At 46.5% G+C, this 11295-nt stretch overlaps 1 protein-coding gene across 1 annotated transcript; it reads right to left on the bottom strand.

Moving 5' to 3' along the window:
* Positions 1–1835: 1835 nt before the first annotated feature.
* On the bottom strand, positions 1836–5869 carry LOC119270166. Its single transcript, XM_037552140.1, has 6 exons — positions 5483–5869; positions 4771–4988; positions 4488–4686; positions 4325–4410; positions 3885–3976; positions 1836–2463 (listed from the first exon to the last, which is right to left on the bottom strand). The coding sequence occupies exons 1-6, from the start codon at positions 5579–5581 to the stop codon at positions 2216–2218; spliced, it is 942 nt and encodes a 313-aa protein (XP_037408037.1). The 5' UTR covers positions 5582–5869; the 3' UTR covers positions 1836–2215.
* Between the last annotated feature and the right edge of the window lie 5426 nt (positions 5870–11295).

The raw sequence follows: 11295 nt of genomic DNA, 5'->3' as shown, positions 1-11295 counted from the left end.
CCATCTGTTCTTTTCAAAAATATCTCAGAATTGGTGTTTTTTCTTGATGCCGCTATTTTGCTTCAATAGAACTAGCAAAAATGCTCCTGTGTTGCAACAGGAGAAGAGAACATATCACAGCCACGGTCGGGCAACCACAAGATGTTGTTCGTCTATTCCTCACAAGATGCCAATGCCGACCGTTGCCCTCCTCCCCTTCGATGTTGTAACAACCCATACCTATTACTTACAACAAAGGACCTATTTTTTTGAATTACTTTCATGTTGCCAATTGTTTCTTTGACATAAAAAAACTTCTATTCTTGTCCACGTTCACAAAGCCAATGCATAGCTCTTCAAAAATCATATGCCTTTTCTACCTCAAATCTTGGCCCCAACATAATTCTTCTATCACATAACCAAGCTCCACCAAACATTTTACCAAAATTTGAAAATTCCTATCACCTACTTCTATTTCAAACCTATTCGAATCAAATTCAAATATTTCGAACCTTTGAAAGATTTGTGGAATCACCTTTTCGCTTTCTTGGATTTTAAAAAATAATTGAGGCAATTTTATGTTTTTAATTTTTTTGAGAAATTTTTGTTTTTAAAATGGAAACTGTTCAGCAACCGACTGGGCTGGCGCACGAAATCTCTCTCTCTCTCTCCCCCTAAGCCTCCCAAACCGGCGCCCAGCTAGCATCTTCTAAATGACATAGTAAGCAGCACAGGAGACCGCGCTCTTCGCGCCTCCCCAGCCTCACGGCCCCGTCGCAGCTCTGGTCGGCGAGCTCTTCGCCCCGCCAACAACCTCCCCGACCGAGCCGGCCATCCCGAGCGCCGACTTCGCTTGCGGTGTCCTCAACCTCATGGCCCTGCCGCCTCTGGCAGGGGAGCTCTTCGCCCCGCTAGCAACCTCCGCGCGATCGAGCCGACCGTCCCGAGCGTCGGCTTCGCCCCATGTAGGCCCACCAACCTTGAGCCCCTCTGCCCTCCGCTGCCTTCCTCTCCTGCTGATGAGAGGAAGCCCATCCCACCGGCCTACTTGCTCACGCGTCATCCTCCTCTAGCCCCGAGCCAACCAATCTCATTTGGTCCCAACTTTGCGCCGATATGGCTGGTTGATACTCGCATAACCTGGGACATGTATGAATCGCTGAGAGGCGGTTCAATGGAGCAAGGTGGGACTATTTATGTGTATTGCTATAGCTCAATTAGCCGCGGCCTTTTACAACGTATGTGACATAGACAATTTTGAGTATGGATGCAGGCCCAGCTAGAAGCCCAACTGAGCAAGGAAAGTAGCTATGCGGAGGCCCTGTCAAGCCACGTACACGAAAATCTAATGCAACGTAGCACAAACAGATAGTACCAACTTGGATAGTAAAAGTAATCAATAAATTAAGAAAAATAATATGGATGAATGGATTAAAAAATTGGAGAAACACACCTTGCTTTATTGGTAGGTATAGATATAGATTGGGTTACATGTCAAGGTCATCAATGGAACTGTCACAACATACCAGCTCAGTTGCTATGCTTGTTGCCATAATAATACAATATGTCAGCATTTTGTGTTGGATAATAGCATGTCTTTACTTTATTAGTTTTGTAGGAAAATGATATCGAGGGAAAGAAACTAAATACTAGATGCCACTAATGAATTTGTGTCTCCACTTTGTGTTTGCGGGCGCGGTTTCTTCTGGCGCAAGTTGTGCAACTATCTCACTTTTTGATACAACTGCTTTAAAAGAAAATGAAGTTGTCATCAACTGATTCAGGTAGGCCGGGGGTTTCAACCTCCGTTTCGGAAAAAGCAAAAATAAAATAAATAAAATGAACTGATTCAGGTCCAACTGAACTCTGATGTCTCTGCAGTTTCCCAGAAAACAGGACTCTGCAAAAGCAGTTCATCCTGGGCACACAACCTCCATAGGCTAGTTGAGTACACATGGCGAGGCAGGTGGCTACAATATGCACCCAACCACAAGAGCTGGATATATCAGACTAGTACCAAAACTTCTGTGCACATTAGTTACATCTTCAGCCAAGAAACACAAAACCTTTCAAGTCCTGATACATTTGTTATGTGCTGCAATCAAGCCGTATAAACCTATCCCACGAATGTTAGACTCAACTTTTACGAGGGCGATACACGGTAGATGGTTTGTGTCCCTTGTCGGTGGTGTAAGCAGTTTTGACGATTTCAAGTCTACGGGGGCAAATTAGTAGTTCACATGGAGTGAGTGACGAAGTAGTTGAAGTCATGGTGCCGGACTCCAAGCTGCTTAAGCCAAGAGTCTGCTGCGCCGAAGAGGGAGACGATCCTCTTATGATCTCCTGTCCTGGGGTTGGTCCACAGAGAGCCCTGTATCTTGTTTGCTGCGAGTCCAAACGGGGCTAGTGATACTGTGTTGGCCTTCTGGTCATTCTGTTTCCCACTGGCAGCTGAGCCATAGGTCATGGTCTCCGGTGTGTGATCTGTTCAGAAACATTAATAATGCCATCAATACAGCTAGTTGCGGTTTGGAAACAGTGTTCAAGGCATGTCACTAGGGCAGCTGTTATTAAGGACTACAGTACCAATCCCTGCAAGGAAAAGCAGGGTCGAGTTCAAAGAATTGGCTTGGTTTAGACTCTCTACTGCGATTATTTTTTTGCTGGGAAGTGGACAGCTGGTGTGTCTAAGTGCGGTTGCACACCATTGCAATCCAAGCAAGCTTACACCACCGATGTATAATAAGTACCTGAAAGAACCCTTCCTTCATGGTAAAACATAGAAATTTCTACCCTTTAAGAAACAACTACAGATCTCTAAGAATAACTAACAAAGTCAAGCTATGTGACAAGAGAGTCTCTTTCTCCTCTTAACTGGGGAAAGAAACTGCTAGCACCTCCTTCTCTCGCAAGCAATTGTCTAATATACTTGAAAGCTAAGACACGGGGCCTTTTGAAACTGGAGATGAAGGTTTGGAAGCAAAATATCAAGCTGAACAAACCCTTGAAGAAAACGCTCATACTCTTGGAAGCTAAGCATCAATTGTTTGTTTGTGTGTGTGTGTGTGTGTGTGTGTGTGTGTGTGTGGTGGGGGTAACATCTCGTATCATACCAATTGGCAGCAAAAAACATATCTTGACATTAATGTATCTAACATGCATCTTTTCTGGAATATAGCAACATAACCAAACACGTTAAGCACAGTGTGCCTTTACCATATATACTCCACGTAATCTGAACACTAGAAACCACTCAATCAAGCGGTCTCAAGCAAGGTAATTGAGAAGCTACAGTTCATTTTGAGTTTCTTCCACCATGGGCCACCAGACTGCCACCCCTCTATTTAAGAATAGTTTAAACATAGACCAACAATCCAGGGAAAGGTTTCCCCAAAGTACATACACATATTCTGCGCTTGTGACCGACATACTTCTGCAGTGCACATTCGCATGTCATGTGACTGAAGCAAACCTTTGACTAAGCTAGCACACTTTTGCATTGATTAAATAGTCAAAGCCTAATATTTTAAGTGAATCAGTTCCAACTCACAGCTTGGTAAAGAAGCAAAGAAAGAGTGCATGTTTATAAGAGTGGTTGGGGAATGGAACTGTCATAATGTCCCATGACCTTGCAGTCATCCTCTTCCAAGCACACTAACCCAATCTAATCGAAATCAGGAGAAAAGATCCACATAGTGCAAAGTAAAATTTGACTCAGTGTGTCTGCACGAACATCTAAACAACACAAATGGGCATCACCCAGAATCTAGGATGATTAGTGACTAGCATCATTGTCACAGGTCATGCAGCAATGGCACAGAGTCCTATGGAAATGATGACGTTCTTGTGCCATTAGAGATGATCAAACTGGTCTAGTTAGTGTCTTACATGCAACAGCAACGTACCTTGAAATGAAGAGGAAATGGTATGGTAAGTTAGGAAGCACGCAGACAAGTCCTTCACATTGCGTTGGTAGGGAATGTGGTAGATAGGATACCTAAATATAGAAGTAGTAAAGATAAATGACAATGTCAAGAAATAACAATTATCACAGAGAATAAAATGAATAGCCGGGAAAGGATTTCTGAACAGAGAAACAACGCTTACTGCCTAGACAGAAATGATGAGAGCACCACGGGTCAAACTGAACATAAACACTTGAATTCACTACAGAACTACAAGTTGAGCACCAGTGGTTGCAATCTAGAATTACAAGCAAGGAAAATAGTATGGCTAGGCTATGCAAGCATGATTTGTGAAGAAACTCTTATGTTGTGTGATTGTTTGTCTGCCAAAATTTCTTTCTTTTAAAGAATAAAACTAAAGGGGGTAAGTTTGATCATACCAGGCAACTGACATCCAACTGACAGGCGAAAGGTCGACACTCTTCAGCGATGTCAACCCAGGAAAGCCCTGGGATAATTCATATACCTGGACGAAACAAAGAGCTAAGAATAGAGATAGCACGACTAGGATAAGCTAGTAGAAGATATGTCATAGAAATTCACCTTATCCATGAGGGGGATCCTTCCATAAGGAGAGCAAACTTCAAAGAACTCAAAGTACAAATGGCCAGGTCGCCTCCTGTTCCCTCCTACCACGTCGCAGTTAAATGAGTCGTCAGATGTTGAGCTCCAGGATCTTGACATCTTCTCATTGTCGTCATCATCGCTCCAGAAGTCCATGCCATAATCCTCACCAAAACTCCTGCAGGCAAAGATAAAACTGGTTCAGCCCACATCCAGAAATCAACATGAAGTCAAAATCAAGCATGGTTGTCTTGGTGCAGACCTGGATGCATTGAGGACTTTGTTGGTGTATAGCTGTATCCCTGACAAGTACGGGACGTAGTACTGAACCACCTTGTCCCCTCCGTGCAGCTGCACGGTGGCTCCGGCGCCGTACGCGCTCCACTCGTAGTACTGCTCCCACAGGTCGGCGAGGTTGAAGTACTCGAGGCTGTCGGCGTCGGCATGGTGCCACGCGTCATTGGACAGCCGGCCATTGGTCTGGATCAACATGATGAGCAGCAGCGTCTCAGTCTCAGATTAAGACATGACAAGTATGCATATCCTGCCCGCCTAGGACTGAAGGGCAGTCATTAATACTGGAACAGTTGAGCAGCGGGCCGGAATTGACAAGCCAAAGGTGGGAATTTATGCCCGCAGCCGTCGCCACCGGGGACGCATCCCAATCAGGCAAGAGGAGGGAGGGAGGCACAGCTTGGCAGCAGTACCAGTAGGTGAATAAATTCTCAAAATGAACAAGGAACAAATATGTATGTACTACTACTAAAGTAGTACTCGCAGTTGTAATTATTCAGCATATCCGGTGCGCGAGCGAAGAAGCGGCGAGCAGTAATTCAGCGGCCATGCCGTCGGAGGAACAGAGGTGACGCGAGCGGATCGGCGGAGGAGTAATGGCGAATCCTGAAACTCCCGAGAATCGTACCGGCGCGGATCGCGTGGGCGGGCGCGGGGTTTACGGGGGAGGGGAGCGTCACCTTGGGGAGAATGTGCGTGTCGACTGTCGGGGTGGTGCAGTCGAGGAAGCGCTGCAGATTGGACGGCGGGCGGCCGTCCTCCACCCTCTGCCCGCCCATGGCCCCTCCGCGCCCACGCGCCTCCTCGCCCTCCGCGTCCACACGACCCTCCTACGGCCACGGCGATCGGAATCGCCCGCTCGCTCGCTCCCGGGGAAGAGGAAGCGGCCGAGCACGAGAGGTGGGAGAGCAGGAGAAGGAGAAGAACCCGAAGGGACCTCGGCGGCGCTGCGCAGGAAGGCGGTATAGGCAGGGACAAGGATTGGCGAGAGGGGGAGTGGGAGGAGGAGGGAGCGAGGGGGGAATGGTGGCTTTATTCGTCGGAGGGAGGGGGGGAAGGGAAGCCGCTGGGCGGGGTGCGAAACCGGCTACGGTTTGCTTTGCGCTCTCTCTCTTCTCTCCTCGCGTTGGCCTTGTCGGACGCCAACGCAAACGCTTCCGTGCTGGCGGTCTCGGTCTCTCCTCATCCCCCCACGTCAACCCGCGGTGGGGGGCGGCGAGTCGAGCCTGTGGCGTGGTCCCCTCCAGCTCTTAGCCGACCCGGTACCGCTAGCCCGCCCGGACCCGTCAGGGCCCGGTCGTCGCGTGCCTCTGCTTCAAAAAATGCAGACTTGATCCGCGGTCCTTTTTTCGAAAGAGGAAAATGGCAAACCGTGACGTGAATCACGTTTCGAAGAGATTTTATTTCAGAGAGATAAGTAAATTGTGAAATACTCCGTTGAAAGTGAAGCGCTGGCGTCCGATAAGATAATCCGTTAGCCCGCGGGCGGACCTGGCTGGATTTTCCCTTCAGTTAAAATACTGCTTTCCAGCTTTGACCCTCTGCCGTCTCGTCACGCATCTCGGTCACGTAGCCAAAGCCACGAACCGTTCAACTCGTCTATTATAGTACGTACTCCACAAGGAACCCTCTCCGCAAAAATAAATAAATGCTCTACACACAAAAGAAAAATGTTTTTTGAGGGCAAAAGAAAAATGTTGTATAGATAGAGGACGGAAAGTTTGCTAAAATAAAGATACAGGACGGAAAGCCACGCCAATTTTCGGCCGATCCGCCGCCGATACCCCCACGCAATAAATTTTGGCTCATTTTCTGAGCTGCTGACGATAAACATATGCTGACTGGATTTTCTTGCCACTGATATGTGATAAACATGTCTTTCTATAATACTCCTTCCGTAAATAAATATAAGAGCGTTTAGATCACTACAATAGTGATCTAAATGCTCTTATATTTCTTTACAGAGGAAGTATATGATACGAATGCTTGTGTGTACTTGATAAAAAGAGTATGTGATAAACATGTTTTTTTGTTTCTAATCCGTCTATTTTGCCGGTGTCGTATGCCTACTTGTTTTAGGGGGTGATGTATACTTTTGGTATTGTTGCTTGATATATGCCGTCAAGTTTTAAATTTGGTTCCCCGCAAAAAGTTTGGTTGTGTGCATCTCCCGGCAAGTAATCTTCTATTGTATACCTACTCCTATAACAAAAAGATAAGCTTTATACTATATTGCTTTGCTAGTCATCTTCATTTATGTCATTTTGTGGAAATGATTGATTAGTTTTCTACGTACGTAGGTGGCATCTTGCTTTCTTGTGTTTCTTGTGCAAGCCGTTTTAGCTGAGGCTCATCCACTCATAAAGTGGGAAATTGATGGATTGGATAGGGTGAAAGCCATATCGATAAGATACGATTTCATCAAAAAAAGATACGTTGTGGATAACTAAAAATAGGTACATATGGGTCACAATTATTAATTAAAATTGGTAGAACGTCCACTTTGCAGGTCTTTGGGTATAGTATCTTGCTAAGTGTCTGACATTTGGTTGTCTAAAATGCACTTATAAATCATGTTCTTTAATTAATTTGGTTCCGCACCTTGTTCGTCAAAGTAAACATACAACCGCATCTCGTTTTTTTCTGAGCAAACATACAAACATGCAATTGCATCTCCTTTCCACCGACATCTTTTTTTTTCTAAACAAACATATTCATTTGAACACATTTTGCATTCCAACAATCGAACTTCATCCCAAAATAAATGACTCGACGCATGCAAGTAATCTTTTGAGTCACTTATTTTGAGATGGAGGCAGTACAAAATCAGTGACCTGACAGCCCCGAGCCGGTTCACGTAGGATGCCACCGAGGACGCCAGGTAATGGACCCAGCATGAAAATTGTTATCCTCCACAAAATGTCCAAAACCATTAGCTGTCCTGGCCATAATTCCAATGAAATCCTTTTGGTCAGATGGTTAGGTTTGGCATGTGTGCTTGGTCGGCACATGCACTGGCCTATCCAAGGCCACCAAGCTGGAGCTTCAGTATGGTCCAAAATAGGCCCCAAATAGTCTTGTCCTATGTGAAGAAACGAAGTGCCCACTTCCAATATTGTGTTCAGTTGTTACTATTCATTCTTCTCAAAAAAAAATTGTTACTATTCATTTTACTGTCTGGAAGTCAAGAGAACAAGAAGAGAAATCTGGCCCCCACCCATTTGATATTTGATACTTCCAACTGCGGGGTGATGTGATGGGGAAGGGTATCTTCATTTGGGAACGCTTGCTTCAATTTTCTTGGAGAAAGCGTTTGATCCTGAATTCCTTCTAGCCTTGCCTGGCTACATTGGAAAGGTGTAATGGAGATGCTGTCCACAATAATTAGTGTGGTACTGGTAGTAGTATAGGCAGCTTTATTCCCATGCCTTGCCTGTTGCGTTTGCTAGTACCCGCTTGCTCCTTGTGCTTTTGTGGCAGTTCCCTTTCTGCCAAAGCTTCCTTGCAGAATGATTTAATGGTGTCGGCCATAAGCCTAGATCAAGAATTCTCAATAATTTCTTATGCTGTCTAGTGAATTTGCGAGTAAATCATAGTAGCTTTAAAATCGCAAGTTGCTATAAGATGGAAACAAAGTGAGACCAAAACAATGCTACATATGAGAGCAAGTCTCAATCCTGATAGCAAAACTGTGGAGTTCGATTTGCCATCATTTAGCCTTCGGACTTAGCAAATTCAGCCCCTCAAACATTCACGGACGCGTCCGATCACGTTAACGAACGTTCAAGCCTTAAATTTTCGTTCTTACAACCGACATCTCAATTAGCACACCTTAAATCCGTACCGACTCAAGTATGTAAATGATGCATTGCACACATCGTCCGGCTACTACATCACAACATGCCATCAGACTATCAAAATTTGCCATGTTTGGCTATGGTGGAGAAGATCATCCACAACTGTCCTTGCCCTTCTCAGCGTCATTGTCGTCCTTCTCGCGAAAGTACCGGTCGAAGACACCGTAGGGATCGAGCCGGATGTCACGTTGCCGGATCTGTCCGCCCTGTCGCTGTCCTCCTTCTCCTTCTTGGGTGGCAGTCCGACCATGGCACATACCACCGATTCTGCTCTCAGACGAGGACACGCGTGTTCCTCCACTGCCGCTTCTTTACAGTGCGGGTGCGGATGGCTTCCTCATATGCGGCTGCCGGCGCGGCCGCATCAGCGGCCTCCGCCATGTCGGCAGCTGTTGGGAAACGTAGCATGCAATTCAAAAATTTCCTACGCTCACGCAAGATCTATCTAGGAGATGTATAGCAACGAGAGGGGGGAGAGTGTGTCCACGTACCCTTGTAGACCAAAAACGGAAGCGTTTGACAACGCGGTTGATGTAGTCGAACTTCTTCTCGTTCCGACCGATTAAGCACCGAACGTACGGCACCTCCGAGTTATGCACACGTTCAGCTCGATGACATCCCTCGAACTCTTGATCCAGCAAACTAACGAGGGAGAGTTTCGTCGGCACGACGGCGTGATGATGATGATGGTGAAGTGATCCGCGCAGGGCTTCGCTTAAGCACTACGTGAATATGACCGGAGGCGTAAACTGTGGAGGAGGGCGCCGCACACGGCTAACAATGTTTGTTGTGTGTTCTAGGCGCTCCCTCCCCACATATATATAGGTGGGAGGGGGAGGGGGACAGCCATGGGGCGCCCCAAGTGGGGGCCTTGTCCAATTCGCCCCCCCCCCCTACCATCTTTTTCGGAGAGGGAAGGAAAGGGGAGAGAGGAGGGAAGGAAGGAAGGGGGAGGCCAAATTGCCTCCCCTTCCTTCTCTCTTCCCCCTTCCCCTTCCCATTCCTATTCGGCCAGCAAGGGGGGCGCAGCAGTCCATGCTGGCTGCTGCGTTTCCCCTCTTGGCCCAATAGGCTCATATAGTTTGCCGGGGTAGCCCGGAACCCCTTCCGGTGACCCGATACGTACCCGTTACCCCCGGAACACTTCCAACGTCCAAATACTATCGTCCTATATATGAATCTTTACCTCTCGACCATTTCGAGACTCCTCGTCATGTCCATGATCTCATCCGGGACTCCGAACAACATTCGGTCACCAAATCACATAACTCATAATACAAAATCGTCATCGAACGTTAAGCGTGCGGACCCTACGGGTCCGAGAACTATGTAGACATGACCGAGACACCTCTCCGGTCAATAACCAATAGCAGAACCTAGAAGCTCATATTGGCTCCCACATATTCTATGAAGATCTTTATCGGTCAAACCGTTATGACAACATACGTTATTCCCTTTGTCATTGGTATGTCACTTGTCCGAGATTCAATCGTCCGTATCTCCATACCTAGTTCAATCTCGTTACCGGCAAGTCTCTTTACTCGATCCGTAATGCATCATCCCGCAACTAACTCACTAGTCACATTTCTTGCAAGGCTTATTACGATGTGCATTACCGAGAGGGCCCAAAGATACCTTTTCGATACTCGGAGTGACAAATCCTAATCTCGATCTATGCCAAACCAACAAACACCTTCGGAGATACCTGTAGAGCATCTTTATAATCACCAAGTTACGTTGTGACGTTTGATAGCACACGGGTCATTCCTCCGGTATCCGGGAGTTGCACAATCTCGTAGTCAAAGGAATATGTATATGACATGAAGAAAGCTATAGCAATAAAACTGAACGGTCATTATGCTAAGCTAAAGGATGGATCTTGTCCATCACATCATTCTCCTAATGATGTGATCTCGTTCATCAAATGACAACACATGTTTATGGTTAGGAAACTTAACCATCTTTGATTAACGAGCTAGTCTAGTAGAGGCTTACTAGGGACACGGTGTTTTGTCTATGTATCCACACATGTATCAAGTTTCCGGTTAATACAATTCTAGCATGAATAATAAACATTTATCATGATATAGGGAAATATAAAATAACAACTTTATTATTGCCTCTAGGGCATATTTCCTTCAGTAGCGAGGCGGGCCTCCGCCGCCCTTATCCTCTCCTTCCCACAGCGGGCACACCGGTCTCGATGGGTCTCATACTCCGCCAGACCGGTGATGGGGAAGGGGAGATTTGGAGGCTCCCTAGACCGCGATGATCCAGCCATGGAAAATCCGAGCAACCGATGTTGGGGACGTAGTAATTCAAAAAAATTCCAATGATCACGCAAGATCTATCTAGGAGAAGCATAGCAACGAGACGATAGAGTGTGTCTATGTACCCTCGTAGACCGAAAGCGGAAGCGTTTAGTAACGCGGTTGATGTAGTCGAGCGTCTTCACGATCCAACCGATCCAAGTACCGAACGTATGGCACCTCCATGTCCAGCACACGTTCAGCACGATGACGTCCCTCGAGCTCTTGATCCAGTTGAGGATGAGGGAGAGTTCCATCGGCACGACGGCGTGACGATGGTGATGATGAAGTTACTGGCGCAGGGCTTCGCCTAAGCACTACGATGAT

Source organism: Triticum dicoccoides, chromosome 1A (genome assembly GCF_002162155.2).
Source record: "Triticum dicoccoides isolate Atlit2015 ecotype Zavitan chromosome 1A, WEW_v2.0, whole genome shotgun sequence".
In the NCBI taxonomy this organism is placed as follows: domain Eukaryota; kingdom Viridiplantae; phylum Streptophyta; class Magnoliopsida; order Poales; family Poaceae; genus Triticum; species Triticum dicoccoides.
Note: the sequence above shows the minus strand (reverse complement) of the source record. Positions and strands in the feature narration are given on the sequence as shown.